Here is a 15,035-nt window from a genome sequence, read left to right as displayed (position 1 = left end):
CAGTGTCCAGCTGAACCTGCACCAGGAAATGATTGGCCAACAGTTTGTGCTGGGAAGGGTCAGTCCTCCAGGGCTGTTGTGTAGCATCCAGTTCTCATTCCGGGGGGTTGTTTACAGCCATTAAGCCACTGCTCAAGCACAGAATAACCTCTGAAATCACACCAGTAGAACTGTATGTTGTTCAAGGAGACGATGCTGCACTGGGAGTTGGGTTTGCTCCATAGAGCTCTGCGACATTCAGCACCTGTCTGGAATTCTGCCCTGCATTGAAGCTGCTTAAAGGCATTGTATTTCCCCACAGGGTCCATTTGCTGCCTGAGCAATGTGCTGCAGCAGCGCTGTGCTGGATCCCTGCCCTCTCACCAGGGAGCTGAGAAGCAGGGATTTTCCATGACCTAATTCAGGTACCGGTTTGGAGCTGAAGAACAAACAAAGCGATGGGAACTGACAGCTGGCAACAGGTTACCTCACGTTAGACACACGTTCTCCAAGTCCCAGGGATCGCTGTTCACCTTGTTAATCCTAATGCGTGGCATCCCTGGTGTCAGCACTTATATCTGTGTTTATGACTGCAGAAATCATTCCCTCAGCCTGTTCTCTGGTTAATCCGCATTGAATTGCTTCTGTTTCCCATCCTGTTAACAACCAGATCCTGAGAAACATATTGTGAAGCACTGGAGTAACACAGCACTTGGGTAACAGAAGCTGCTGTACCCTGCATAGAACAGCAGGCTTCCTGCTGCAGCCACGCATGCATCCTCACAGGGCTGAGCTGGTAACTGACACAAGAGGCTGTTTGACACAAAGCTGCTCACACTGCGCCATGTTAATCCCTTACCTACTCCATTTTGTTGGGTTTTTTGGTTTTTTTTTTCAGCGGTAACTGCAAATTTACCTTTGTAAGTGGCTTCATCTCAGCCTCCTGCGGCAGAAGGGTGTTTCCCTGGGCTCAATAACTGCCTTGCTTGAGTAGGGGCTGCCATGCCCTCTAGTGTATCATTTATTATTAAAAAGAGAGCTTCAAAAGGCACAGTCTGCTGGTAGGCTATTCCAAGACCAAACACACTCTTAGGCTGACGTTGCAGACGATTATGCTGTTTCTTTTTGTTAATTAACTTACTCCCAGCTTTGCCTAAGTGACTTTCTGTGAGCAGCTGTGGTATCAGATCTGTAACCTTTGTTTGAAACTACCCAAACATTTCTGGTTTTAATTTGAGAACTCCCATGACTCGTCTTTTTCTGCTGCAGCTGCTCCCAGGAAGGGCTTTTGTCCCCATAAAAGCCGTTGCAAAGAAAGTGCTTCAGAAATTAACCTAAATTAGCGATGCACTAAGAGCTCCGTGCTCTTTACAGCATGTGTTTCCAGGTTCAGCCCCTTGTCTTTGTAAGCAGTTTGGAACAGCAAAGGAATGTTAAAAGAGTGCAGTACACACAGAAGCCAGCTTAGGGAAACAAATCAGACAATGAAGATCATGTAGAGCTCCCAGGCCTACGTGTTTCCTAATCCGTTTCAGAAGACAGTCATGAAGTCAGGCCCCAGGTACTTGCTGCCTGTGCCAACACAACTTGCCTTATTTGAAGCTTGCTGGTGCCCTGCTGCTAGCTGTGCTCTTACACCACCTTTGTTGGCCTGGAACCAGAGTGATAGGCTCCAAGCAGCTCACCCTCTCCAGATCAAACAGAAGCAGGAGGAAATAAAAATACATGCACTTCCCAGCTTGCTGCAAGCCCAAGGCCTCTGTTGGCTGGCTTGGGGGACCTGAAAGTACACCTGCATTTCTCCTGAGTGCAGCAAAGTATTAGGCAAGCACGTGCATGCCAGGGCCAAGCCTACAGCACGGTGCTTGCTGCCCAGCTGGCTGCCCTCCTTTCATACCTGCTACCTGGAATGATCTGAGCAGCCTACTTCCAGTGACAGAAGCCAGGCTGGAGTCTAGCAGACTGCAGGACAGAGCTGGAACTGGACAACAGGATGCACTGTTAGCAATCCTCCTGCTGTGGATGATGAGCCAAAAGATGTGAGTTGGTAAGATGGCAGTTCTTGCTACCAGCCCAGCCTCTCCTGCTCCAAGACTGCAGCCACAGCTCCTTCAGATCTGAAGCATGGAGCTGTTCAAGTACAGGCACAGGCAAAGAACATAGGAGTGGGTCTCTTCTTTCATCTACTGCTTAACTTGTAAACTCACAGGAGTAGGGCCTCCATCTGGGTCTGTCTGCTCAGCATTTAGCATAATGAAGTTGTGCTCCTGTTACAGTGCCAAGGCCAGGCTGCCACTGCCAGCAGCTTTATAGCCTCACTTTCTTCCTTCACGATTCCACAGAGCTGTACACTTCTCATTTCCCTCGGCAGCTCCTTTATTTCTGCCACTACAAAAGATGAACACAGTTAAATTCCAGAAAAAGTCCTGAGTATTTTATAACAACTTGCTGAACTACAGTCATAAGCATTTAACTGACGTGTTTGTTTAAAAACAACAAAAGTCATTAACTTGGAACCACATGAGCTTCTAGTTTTCACCCTGCCAGAGGAGAGACTCATCCCACACATCTCATTTCCACAAGAGAAGGGCTGGGAAGCCATCAGTTGCACAGGGATGGCACCCTCCATGTACCATTAAAAACAGCTAAGAGTGCACACTGCAACCAAGTCAGGAGACACGATTTCCACTTACAGTTAATAACAAAAGTCACCTAGACCCCCTAAGTAGGACATAGTTCACATACAGCATGATCAAGTTAGGATCAGGAAGGTTGGCTGGGCTCAGGCAGGCCCAGCTGAATGCTTGGACACGGCCCTGCCCCAAAGCCAGCACCACCATTTTCTGCGTATGATGGTCATCGTGCCATCACTCATAATAAACAAATGAGAAATCCCAAAATGCTCTTCTGCTCGGGTGCTTTTTCAGGCGTGCCAAGCTGCGATGATTGATGTATTTCACAAACTTCATAGTTTCTTTGTCTCTGTACACCAGGGCCAAGCAGTTGTCCTCTGGATTCACAGTCAACAGCTGGAAGAGGTGAGAGTAAGGAGGAAATTAGTCACTGACCACTTGCCTCTTGAAGCCAAATCCAGGGCTGGGCCCCCAAAGAGCTACAGCTCAGGCAGAAAGCTCAAGGGTAGGCACAAGGCTCCAGTGCAACAGCTTCATCTTGTGTTAGCATTGTGATCAAGTGTAATCATGCCACTCCGCCCTAAGTAATTAATTTTTATCTAATTAACAGTTAGCAGCCAAGCTCCTTACCTCTTCATCTTCACCTTTAGCAATGTAGGAAGTAAAGCCACCATATGCAGGATCCCAATCTGAAAAGAGAAAAAGATTCTTAGAAAGTTGAACGCTGTCCAGACTCCTCACAGCCCTCCTGTATGAGACACAGCTTTTATCTTCCACACTGCACAGTGACTGGAAGCAGGACCGTCCCCTGTTTACCTCCTTCTGGTCTATCTTTTTCCTTTTACATTCAGAACTGAATGTACCAGGTTTGCCTTTTAGCACAGGCCATTTAAGGTAGCTTGGCTTTCTGCTGCCCACAGTTTTGCCTTAGCAGATAGCAAACTTCCAGTATAATTACAATCACGTGCCAGGTTGTTTCACCTATGCATTCTCAGCTAATCTAATAAAAAAATGCATGTGTGTATATTTTTGTTTTCACCATTATCTAACTAGCAATCAATCCGAAATGCCTTGACACACCTAATGTGACTAGAAAAAAAGAAACAGGCTTTGTGAACTGGAGGCAGTGATAGTTTTGATGAGAAAGGAGGCAAAATGCAATGCTTTCAACAGGAATTCTGGCCACCCGCCCTTCCACTGTGCTCAGAGCCACCGCCCAGCAGAGTAAAGACACTGGGCCCAAGTCCTTTCCCTCTGCCCCAGCAAACCCACACGCCACCTCCTGGCTGCAACACAGGCAGCTCAGGCAAAGACACAATCCCAAATCTTTGTGTACAGAACACAGGAGTGAAGATGAGGATGTTGTCTGTTGTCTGCTTACCTTCACAGCCACAGTAGAAGAGCAGGTCAAGAGCAAACTCAGTTGCTTGATTGTCGTGGACTAGAGTATAGTGCCCATTGGTCCAGCGCCGCAGCTCCCCTGCACACATCGGGGTACTCGAACCTATGGGAGGGAGCAGATTATCCCAGCAGCCAGGCAAAGCCATGAGGATGTGCTGTAGCTGACTCCTGCAAAGCTCAAGGTGTGTGAGGGGAAGCCCCCATACTGTCTTTGCTGGCCCCAGCAAAATGCAAAGGAAGAACAAGTCAAACAGATCTCATGTTAACTTCTTTTCTGGAGGGGGCTCTAAGTCATGTCCTTCGAACAGTGTGGAACAGGGGATGGACAGATGCAAGGTTTAACTACATGATCCTTGAGGGCCCTTCCAACCCGGGTAAGGTTTGCTTTCTGACAGCTCCCAGAAGCAATGTGCTTTGATTCAACCAGTTCTTCCTTCTTTTTTGTTCCCCCTCCTTTGGGGTCTACACTAGAGCTCTAACCTTCAAAAGCCAGTAACCTGCCTGCTATGAAAGCACGCAAACACTGCAGGGAGGAAAGCAGCACTCTGAACTTTCAGATAGGTACATCAGAATTTGGGAAAGTCTTTATGTTCTCACGGCTCTAGTCAGTTTTCAATCCACGCAGCCTCAAACTATGACCTCCTCCTATGGGAGTTTACAATTACACAGGAAGAATATGGCAACAAAAAAGGCAAAATGACAAGCCAGGGAAATAGAAACAACAACAACAAAGTCTTTGTACGAAGTAAGTCTTGGGTTTTAATTCCTTTTTCTTCTTATGTCTAATCACTTGTAAGATTAGCATTTAAAAAAAACCTGATACATTTGTACCTTGTGCTCACTGCAGTACAAGGTGAAATCCCAGTTCCATGAAAATCTCTGGGTCTGCTGCCAACAACCTTAACGACAGGATCCTGCTCAAGTCCTTTCACATTGCTGCTGCCCTACTTACCATTCTGTGTCTCACTGTCTTGTGCCTCAGAGATGTTGTCAGGCTGGTCTGACTGACTGGTACTGCTGTCAGCACGCTGGTCAGTCTTTTCCTCCTCACTTTTGGAACTGCTGTGCCCAGCACTGTCTGCTGCTCTTCCCTCCCCAGCATCCTCATCCGAGGGGGCGAGGAAGTGCAGCTTTAGACCAGTGAAGTTGGAAAGCAGTAAAAACAGGGCCTCTGAGCGCAAGAACTGCAGGAAGTCCTTCAGGATGTCAGGGAGGCTGTCTTCCTCTGCTGTCTCATAGAGTCTGGAAGACAGCAAATAGCAGCAGCAGAGAATCGACGAGAGCCACATCCATGGCAGCAGCACTGGTCAGTGCAGCCTCATGGCAGCTCCTGCTTGGTGTGATCAATGGAACAGCATTGTCATTTCCTACCTTTTATTAGGAGGCCCCCGACTACTCCAGTGGATGTCTTTGTTCTCCAAAGCTTCGCACAGAAGTTGAAATTTCTCTTTCTAGGAAAGAAAGAGTTCTGAAACATTAACCCTTAGCCCCCAGGTCTCCCTCAGTGTAGTGCAAGCAGCCATCCTGTACTCTCATATAAGGCATTCTCAATGTTTTCTTTAACTTGCCTGTCTCCCAGTGACTGCAGAATAGAAGAGCATAGTCTGGGTGGGCACTGTGAATTTTTAATGGCCATGACCTGGTAGGTATGAAATGTTACTTAACTGTTGGCTGGGTGAGAATGCAATTTCGCTGAGATATGGATGCTCAGCAAACCAGGGGTAAATCAGCCTTGAGAAACACAGCCATTCAAGTAAGCCAAAGTCACAGCAAGTTGTTTGTTTCACATACAGGTGAGTTCCCCTAAGCTCTTGCAGCTTAGATAAGAACACTCTGGTTATCATGGGAAGGATGATGTGATTCCATCCTTCTGCTTTGTTTCCAGCAGGAAATGAGAATGCTGAAGCAAAGCTTATAGGTTTTGATGTATCCCTGCACAGCAGTGTACAGGCAGGCAGTGGTTATCTATCCACAGAAACACAGAACGGCTGAGGCTGGAAGGGACTTCGGGAGGTCATGCATGACATGAGGACACTACCAGCCCTGTAACCACATTGCAAGGAAGCACAAAGCTCACCTTAAGAAAATCCTTCAGGAGAATTTCTGATCGCTCCTCAAATTCCTCCTGGATTTGAGCTTGGGAGTCCATGTCCAAATAAACTACGTTGACCCACTTATACAAGATTTCATGCTGGAAAGGAAATGGATGTGAACAACATATTTGCAAAAGTAAAAGCATTTCCCCAATTCCTCTTTGCCCAGCTGCCCATAGTACTACATTCCACCCACCCACTCCATTGCTGACCTCTCTATACTACTGTTGTCATGCACAGGGGACAGAATAAAATATATATAGAGAGATATATAGGAGGGAAACTATCTACAAATTTATGGACAGGAATCAAAAAGGAGACTTGGATAAGCTAATGTTTAAAGCATCTCCAACCACTGACGTGTCCTGAACAGGTATTTGAGAGACATGAAAGAAAGGTAAATGCAGTTCAGTGGACACTGGCTACTCACATCGTAGGGGATGTGTGGGCTCCTGGGCAAGGGAGCTTCGATGTAGCGTGCAGGTCGCTCTATTGGGGGGCCATGAAACCAGCCGCTCACTGACATGCGGCACTTCTCCTCCGACAGAATCTCTGATACCTGGAACAACATCAGCAGCACGTCAGTTTAGAATACATAACATGAAAGGAGTAGCTGTAATTGGTTACACAGACTCATCCCTCATGAGAACCTACTGCTTTCAGAGAGGAGGCAGCCAAGGGCTACAAGAAGCTGGATTATTCTCTGTTCATAGAGAGAGAGCTAAAACAAATGTTGATGCTCAAGTCCCTTGCAGATATCCAAAATCCCCATCTGACCTTTTATTCTATGCTCCCTATTCTATGCTAGGAAGTAATGGTAGGATTTTCTTTCCCCCAAGATGACGGAGTTAGGCTGACAGCTTAAAGTTGGCTTTGCCAGCTTCTGTCTTCCCTAAAGTTATAAGCTTTTAATGCACAGCACTTAGCATAAGTATCTATTCTGACTGCTCATGCTTCTCCCTTCCCCTTTTCTCCTTCCACCCAGGGCTGTAACAGCACAAAGAACAAATAGCCACAACAGAGACAAGAATAAAGACATGAAAAAAGGCAGCTTCTTGCCTGGTGGAAAGAGACTGGAGACACTTCAAAGAAAACAAGCGTGTTCCATGAAGGCATCAATGACTTCACGATTTGCTGTGGCTGAAAGTGTTCTGAGGAGGAAGAAAACATACTCTGGTTAAGATACTGAACTTACTAGCAGCTGATGGTTCTGACTTCATGGCTAACTGGTGGGATACTTCAGCATAAGGGCTGGAGCTCAGGGCTTGATGAGAAATCAGAGGACTTCTGTTGTTGGAAAGGGAATTACTTAGTCCCTTTTAAGTCCCAAGCACAGTTATTGGCATCGCTTCTACCCCGCCTTCTTGGAAAAAAAAAGGATTCCCCTCTTTGTTAAATCTGCTGTCACCCACTGGCTTTGTGGCTTTGTCTACAAAGACTTACAACCCCCTCTGCAAGGTGCAAGTTTTATCTACATATCAGTTCTGAATGAAGGAAATACTCTTCATAGAACTGCTGTGAGGGGTGGGTGCACAAAGGTCATCTCTTTCAGTCAACTAACACTGAGCTCTTACCATCTGTGCTGAACAGGTCCAGTGTCCCTCCGTCACTTTTCTCCCATGGCGGCACGAGGTACAGGATGAAAGCAATTCTCCGGCCTTCCAGCTCATCATCATGGCACAGCAGTACATCTGCAAGAACACACAGTTTGCTACAGTAAAGCTGTGCTGAGTATACCTATGATTAATTTCAGTGGTTGCTTCTCAGCTTTCTCCCTGCAACTGTACAAGAAAGAACATGCTGAGAGGCGAAAATGCAGTTCTTGGAAGGGCAGCACTAACACCACAAGGTTAATTTCTGTGGGATTTTACTGTAATTAACCTACTCTGAAGATGTGGAAATACAATTCCTGTCACCCACCACAGTGGGTGGATTAACCAAGGTCTGCTTTTTGATACACAGCTGCCCTGCAAGATGTTTGTGCTGCAGTGGAGGGAAAGGGAATCCCTGAGCATTGAGCAGTTGGTTGCATAGAAGACTTACAAGCAGTACAAGTGTTCCTTGCCTGCCATAGCAACGTGCATGCAAGGGGTGAGATAGCCTGGATGGAACAGCCACCATCCAGGGTTGGAATACCAGCCTTGGGCCCTGCTGCAGCTGCAAGCAGCATGACCACAGTAATGGGGAAGGGTCAGGAGGCGTTAGGGACAGGCTGTGGTTCACTGGGTGGTGGGCTCAGCCCCAAGCTCCAGAGCTGAGGGAGCGCTAGGACGCTGCTCTCAGACTCGGGGTTTGGGTGGTGCCATGTGGAGTCAGGAGGCTGGTGGGCAGACTGACCTGTGCTCTCATACTTGGCGCAGGAGATGTCAATGGAGGGCTCCAGCTCAATGTGGGTAACAGCCTCCAGCCACGCTCGCAGGGTCCCGCTCAGCGCCCGCCTGGGGAGCAAAGCACAGGGTGAGGCAGGCCCAGGATGTGCTGCCCCGTGGACCCTGCTGCCTTACCTCAGTGCACTGACGTGGGGCTCCGGCCTGGCCCCCAGCTCCTCGGACTGCGGCAGCATGGGGAGAGATGGAGAAAAGCATTGAAGAAGGTGCTGAAGGAGACCTCACGGCTCTGCAACCCCTAAAAGGAGGTTGTGGTGAGGATGGGGTTGGCCTCTGCTCCCAGGGGACAGTGATAAGGTGAGAGCGATGGCCTCGTGTTCTGTCAGAGGGTCAGGGTGGCCATTGGGGAACATCTGCGCTCTGAAAGAGAAATGAGGCAACGGCACAGCTCAACGGGGAGGGGGGGGGGGGTGTCAACCATCGCTGGGGTGTCCCAGAGTGGTTTTGCTGTGGCACTGCGGGCTGCAGGCAGTGCGCACTCTGTGCTCTATGTTGCTCAGTGCACTCTGTGCTCTATGTCGCTCAGTGCACTCTGTGCTCTATGTCGCTCAGTGCACTCTGTGCTCTATGTTGCTCAGTGCACTCTGTGCTCTATGTTGCTCAGTGCACTCTGTGCTCTATGTCGCTCAGTGCGCACTCTGTGCTCTACGTCCATCACTGTACACTCTGTGCTCTATGTCCCTCAGTGACTCTGTGCTCCCTGTCGCTCAGCCCCGCTCCCGTCCCGTCCCACCTGGCGCACTGTCAGCAGGTCGTTCCGTCTCTCCCTGTATCCCAGGCCCAGCAGCTCATCGCCCAGCGCCGCCGCGAATGCCGGGCTGGCCAACAGGCCGCGCAACACGCCGTGCCGGAACGGGGCCCGCTCCACCGCTACGGCCTCTGCGGGGACAAAGCGGGCGGTCAGTTCGGCAGGCGGCAGTAGGATGAAAGCCGCTAGACCCCCCCTAGGGCCCATCCCGTACCGTGCCGGAGCGGCTCCCCGCCGTCCCAGGCCGCTGCCGCCCGCTCCCGTAGCTCCACATCACCGATGGCTGCACACAGCTCGGCCTCCACCTCCCGCCGCCCGCGCTTCTCCACACCGCGCCCGCCCGCCGCTCCGCGCCGCTTGGCCCCCATGCCGCCGCCGCACACCGAACTACCAATCCCAGCCGTCCCTGCGTGTGCCGAGCCAATCAGAGAGCGTGGGGGGCGGGGCGAGGGGTAGGGCGCCCTACGATTGGCCAGGAGGGACGACTCAGCGGCGGGCGCCGTCGGAAGTGGAAGGCGGGCGCTTCCGGCAGAGCGGGGCCGCTTGGCCCGCCGGGAGTTGTATGGCGGATCGACTTCCCGCCGCCTCCCGCCATGTCCGTGGTGCCGCCCAACCGCTCGCAGACCGGCTGGCCCCGCGGGGTGAACCAGTTCGGGAACAAGTACATCCAGCAGACTAAGCCGCTGACCTTGGAGAGGACCATCAACCTGTGAGGGCCGCGCTGGGGGCGGGAGGAACCGGCTGGAACCGCTCGGGGGTCGGAGCGGGAGGGGAGCGGTGCGTGATAGTGATAGTGACAGTGATAGAGATAGTAATAGAGATAGTAATAGTGATAGTGATAGCAATAGTGATAGTGATAGCAATAGTGAGAGTCCGGAACGGCGGGGAGAAAAGGGGCCTCACAGCGCTGCGGGAACAACCAGCCGGGGGGACACACACGGCCCCGCCATCAAAGGCTGCACAGGCACCATCCGCTGCTCGGCCACCATCGGGGATGGAGCAGCCCGAACTCTGGGCGGCCGCTGAGTAAAGAATGTTCCCTCTTTTAGTCTTAATTCACTTCATCTTATCGCTGCCTGTGTAAAAAATCACTCTCCCTATGGACCTGCTACAACAGCTCCGTACCCTTCCTATGCTGGGGGACACAAATTCTCCAGGTGGGGTCTCGTGAGGACAGAGCAAAGGGGACAGTCCCTTTTCTCTTCGTGTTGCCATCCCTCAGTTGATGCAGCCTTTCTCTTGCCTTTCCAGGCTGCAGCACACTGTCTCATGTCTCATTTTTCATCCATCAGAAGCCCCAAGACCTCTGCAGGGCTGCTCTTAGTGAAGGCTTAAAGGGACAAGAGAGGAGCTTCCTCTCCCTTTTCTCCAGGCTGCGGAGTCAAAGCAGGTGGCTGCAGAGTAGCTGTAGATGCTTCTGGTTGTGTTTGCCTGTTTCTGGGTTGGCACCATGACAACGTATCCCACCGGCATGACTTCCTGCCCTCATGAGCCATGGTGCAGCCCTTGGCATGGCATGGGGTGTGCAGTGCAGCATGCAACCCAGACCTTGTAGTCCTTTGCAATGAGTGAGTTTCTGCTCCCTCGAGTACAGAAGGCTCAGCTGCAGGGTGAACACTGCGTGCTAGAGGTGTCAATTTAGCTTTCTTATTATGTAGTAATACTTTTTTTCCCCTTTAGGTATCCTCTCACCAATTACACATTTGGCACAAAGGAGCCCCTTTATGAGAAGGACAGTTCAGTGGCTGCTCGGTTCCAGCGCATGAGAGAAGAGTTTGACAAGATTGGCATGAGGCGGACAGTGGAAGGAGTTCTGATAGTGCACGAGCACCGGCTGCCCCACGTGTTATTACTGCAGCTGGGGACGACGTTTTTCAAGCTGTAAGTGCCTGCTTCTTGAAAGCACCTTCTTAGTCCAACCAGAAAATTACAGACCTCTTGAAATGTACATATCGCAAAGTAAGATGTGGCCAACTCTGCTCGGTGTTTTTAATGAGATTCATTTGTTCCAAGCGCATGGTTTGTGAGAACTGTTTTTAAAATGATGAAATTTCCCTCTAAAATGTATTTATCTGACTCTACTCGTGGGTAGTGGAGAGTTGCCTTGGTTCTAAAGTCTCTGGAAATCTTTGTTGCACTCTGGTAGGTTCCTGTTGGAAGCCCTGCTGGTAGTCAGGGTTTGGTCTTACACTGTGCAAGCTGTTATGCTTAAATACACTTATGCTACGGCTGCAAAAATGGCAAACCCTGGGAAATGAGTAGTGGTTATGAATTTACAAACTGCTGGGTCAGCTGGGTATGATAAGAGGGACAGGAATCTCAATTTGTGAGGGAAGTGCTTCAATTATTCCAGTGTTATCACAACTGGAAGGAAGTTTTGGTCATATGATTATAGTGGTGGTCACGCTTGTTTTCTTATTTTAAAATGGTTCGACTTGGGACAGGTGATTCTCCTTGTATTCTTGGTTTTATGTTTTTAACATTTGCAGTGTTTGGTCTCAGGTGAGGCGTAAAATTATCTCTATATCCAGATTCTTTTTTGATATGGGGCATGTATGTAGATGAAATAGGCACATTGTTTGCCTTTGCAAACAACTATGACGAGAATGTATCTTCATTTTTCTCGTTATCCTTGCATGAAATGCAGGATAATTCTCCACTTGAGTTTTATGCTTCCTGCACACGTCACTAAGTACTGCTTTTGAGATTAGAACAAGCACAGCTGGTGTTTACAACCCCTTCTTCAACTTCAGTGCTTTTCTATTATTGTTAAAACTTAACCTTCTAAGTGTCTCTATCATTATTATGTATATTGTTATACTTCATCCCACTGAAGTTATTATTGTTGGCCTGTTTTGCTTTGTTTTGTTTTTTAAGGGGCATGTAGCAGCCATTAGAGATGGTCTTGGTGAAATCTACCCTATTGTCTTCAGATTGGGCAAGGTTAGATTTAGAACCTCAAATGCAAAAACCTTGAGTGAATTTGTAGCTGCAAGCATGGAAATGTGTCCAAACTTACCTGTGAAAGTCTGCTAACACTGTAAAACATAACTCTAGCTTTAATCATTGATTATTTTAACAGACCTGGTGGTGAACTCAATCCAGGAGAAGATGAGGTAGAAGGGCTCAAACGCTTAATGACAGAGGTCTGTTTTCTTTTGTTATGTCGCAATACTAGAATGTTGTGGAATGTTGAATGATGTTAGAGTTAGTAGAATAGCCAAAGAACTGCAGCAGTCTCCTCGTCACTTGTCATTTTAATGCTGTAAAATGTTCTCAGGTCACTAACAACAAAGTATTACAGTAAGCTCTCGCTTATCCTCATGAGAGTGTAACCCAGTGGTCTGTCTTCCCCCCGAGTCCTGTGTTCATGTGCAACTTGTGTTTTGGGCTGTCATCAGATGTGCAGCAGGATACACAGCTGAGCACAGTGTGAGGATGACAACTTGTTTTTGAGCCAGTTTTCCCCACGTTCTTAACAACTTTATCAAAACGATTGCTGTCAGGTAGTGTCACTGCATTTCCTTCTTCTCATTGGTCTTATGGCACTCAGTTTGGCTGAATGTAGTGTGCAATTCAGAATGTCCTGTCAGGTGAGGATTTTATGAAAACAAAAAAAGCCACGTTGTAAAAGCAACCAAACATTAAAAACTATTCCAGAATAGCTCTGGACTACATCATACCCTTATTAGAGCAACTCTTCATGCTGCCAGAATGCACTTTCTACAGTATTGCTCGGAGTATTTAGTGTTCTGACTGTAGCTGTATTTGATAGATCCTGGGCCGTCAGGATGGCGTCCAACAGGACTGGGTGATTGATGACTGCATTGGTAACTGGTGGAGGCCAAACTTTGAACCTCCACAGGTGAGTACTTACGTTGACTTTCATTTTCTTAAATATAATTTGTTTTTCCAAAAGCCTTGAAGGAGCCACTTGGGCTTTTGGAGTGCTTGCTGCATGAGCCATTAGTTCTTGGGGGCTTTTGTTAAGCTATTCAGTCTTCTTTCTTTGACTGAAGACAAACTACAAAGTTTTTCTTCTGGAAGCTCCCTCTGCCTCCTTACACCTATCTACCCTGCCCTGTGCTGAGCTAGGCACTCCATTTAAGTTCCCGTTTTAACCACAGTGGTCACTTTTGCAGCACTTATGCTCACGCCCTGTGAATAGTCCCCTCTATTTCTAAATGCTGAGAACACTTGCTCAGTTTGCTGTTGTGCATTTCTGTCTTGTCAGGCTGGTTTAGCTGAGAATAAGAATTGGTGCCTACAGTACTTTCAAAGCTCTGTTCAAGCATCTTTTTTTTTTCTTCCAGTACCCCTACATCCCGGCTCACATTACTAAACCAAAAGAACACAAGAAGCTTTTCTTAGTCCAGCTTCAAGAAAAGGGTAAGTGTTTGTTTGCAACAGAGCAATTTATTTCTCAAACTATCAATGCATGTATTTCATGCAAGGAAATGTGGCTGCAGGTTTGTTTTCATATTCTTGTGGTTCATTTGCTTACAGTTAATCATTATAAAAATAAATGTTGGTATCAGTTTTGAAGTCGGGTGGTTGTTTGAACACAGGTTCCCAGTAAAGTCCCATTCCTGCTCCTACATCGTGTGCACAGCCCTGCAATTAAGCTTGAAAGGAATAAACCTACTTTGGTAGTCTAGTGCTACATGATCTTGCTTTGAGATCTGTTGGGAGTACCCTTGCCTGAATGCTTGGTGATATTTTTCATTTAATACTAACCAGCTTTATTTATTGGTAGCTTTGTTTGCAGTCCCCAAAAATTACAAGCTTGTAGCTGCACCGTTGTTTGAGCTCTATGACAATGCACCAGGATACGGACCCATTATTTCCAGCCTTCCTCAGCTTTTGAGCAGGTACGTTGTGTTTGCTTGCACTGTGGTTCTGGGAGCCCGGGCCTTAAGGCAAAGCAAAATAAATCACTTTTGCTGTGTCAGGTGGAGGCTGCTCAGGAATAAAAACGTTTGCCTGTTCATGTTCCAGAATGTCAGTTAATTAAATGGAATAGAAGTCTCTCACTTGGTGTAACTCTTCCAATTTTAGGTTCAACTTTATTTACAACTGAGTTCCTGTCCAACACCTGAGGAATCTGATTGAAGAAGCCGTCTCTGTGAGCACAGCTTTATGATGTAGAAAAAAGAATGTGTTGACTCGAGGATTTCATTTTTGTTCCTTTCCCGAAGGCCACTAAGATTCTCTTGTATGAATAGAGAAGTGAATCTCAGCTGTTTAGGTAGCAGGATGGCAGCGTGATGTCAGTGATTTTATCACTTTCCATTGTAATACTCACCAGTTTTTTTTGTACGACATTAAACGAGATGGAACCGACTGGTTGTCTTTTGTGGAGTTTGTTCTTCCTGTAGTTGTCTTCTAGTTGGAAGAATGCGACTGAAACTTTGGAAGTACACGGCAGATGCTGAAAGCTGCTGGGGGAGGTGGTGCAGCCAGTGCCTGGAGGTGCTGGAGAGGAGCGGCACTGAGGGATGTGGATGGTTGGGCTCCGTGATCTCAGAGTCTATTCCAACTTAGTGATTCTGGATATTTTATGTAGCTCCAGGACTGACTGTAGGCGCTATAGCAGCGCGGTGTGCAGGCAGCAGCTCCAGGCACGGTGCCTCTCCGTTCACGGGCAGCCGTGCGAGCACCTGGCTCTTGTTGCAGCGTTCCGACAGCCCAGCCGGCCCGCACCGTGCGCCCGGCGCTCCGTTCTCTCGCTGTTACCCGGGAGCGGGGCCGCCGTAACCCCGCCCAGGGCCGCAGGGCCGCGCCGCAGCTCTGG

At 48.4% G+C, this 15,035-nt stretch overlaps 2 protein-coding genes across 6 annotated transcripts; one reads left to right on the top strand and one right to left on the bottom strand.

Annotated features, from left to right (window-relative positions):
- Positions 1-2,337: 2,337 nt before the first annotated feature.
- On the bottom strand, positions 2,338-9,630 carry OGFOD1 (2-oxoglutarate and iron dependent oxygenase domain containing 1). 3 transcript variants are annotated; one of them, XM_015873845.2, is made up of 13 exons: positions 9,456-9,630; positions 9,227-9,372; positions 8,611-8,731; positions 8,444-8,544; positions 7,681-7,797; positions 7,166-7,257; positions 6,537-6,665; positions 6,091-6,204; positions 5,385-5,464; positions 4,966-5,255; positions 3,994-4,116; positions 3,243-3,301; positions 2,338-3,008 (listed from the first exon to the last, which is right to left on the bottom strand). In XM_015873845.2, exons 3-13 carry the CDS (start codon positions 8,667-8,669, stop codon positions 2,847-2,849), a joined length of 1,326 nt encoding a protein of 441 aa, XP_015729331.1. In that variant the 5' UTR covers positions 8,670-8,731; positions 9,227-9,372; positions 9,456-9,630; the 3' UTR covers positions 2,338-2,846. The 3 variants fall into 3 exon arrangements, with proteins under 3 accessions (XP_015729331.1, XP_085407780.1, XP_015729329.2); XM_085551654.1 differs by having other exon boundaries at positions 8,611-8,722; XM_015873843.2 differs by having other exon boundaries at positions 8,611-8,657.
- A 141-nt stretch (positions 9,631-9,771) lies between these two features.
- On the top strand, positions 9,772-14,584 carry NUDT21 (nudix hydrolase 21). 3 transcript variants are annotated; one of them, XM_015873829.3, is made up of 7 exons: positions 9,772-9,950; positions 10,922-11,122; positions 12,324-12,387; positions 13,017-13,106; positions 13,555-13,630; positions 13,998-14,112; positions 14,300-14,584. In XM_015873829.3, the coding sequence occupies exons 1-7, from the start codon at positions 9,835-9,837 to the stop codon at positions 14,319-14,321; spliced, it is 684 nt and encodes a 227-aa protein (XP_015729315.1). In that variant the 5' UTR covers positions 9,772-9,834; the 3' UTR covers positions 14,322-14,584. The 3 variants fall into 3 exon arrangements, 2 of the variants coding, with proteins under 2 accessions (XP_015729315.1, XP_085407776.1); XM_085551650.1 differs by having other exon boundaries at positions 9,772-10,018; XR_014947717.1 differs by lacking the exon at positions 12,324-12,387.
- The last annotated feature ends 451 nt before the right edge of the window (positions 14,585-15,035 follow it).

Source organism: Coturnix japonica, chromosome 6 (assembly GCF_054131305.1).
Source record: "Coturnix japonica strain WE chromosome 6, WE-NBRP24, whole genome shotgun sequence".
NCBI lineage: Eukaryota > Metazoa > Chordata > Aves > Galliformes > Phasianidae > Coturnix > Coturnix japonica.
The sequence above is the reverse complement of the archived record's forward strand: the minus strand, read 5'-3'. Positions and strand labels throughout refer to the sequence as shown.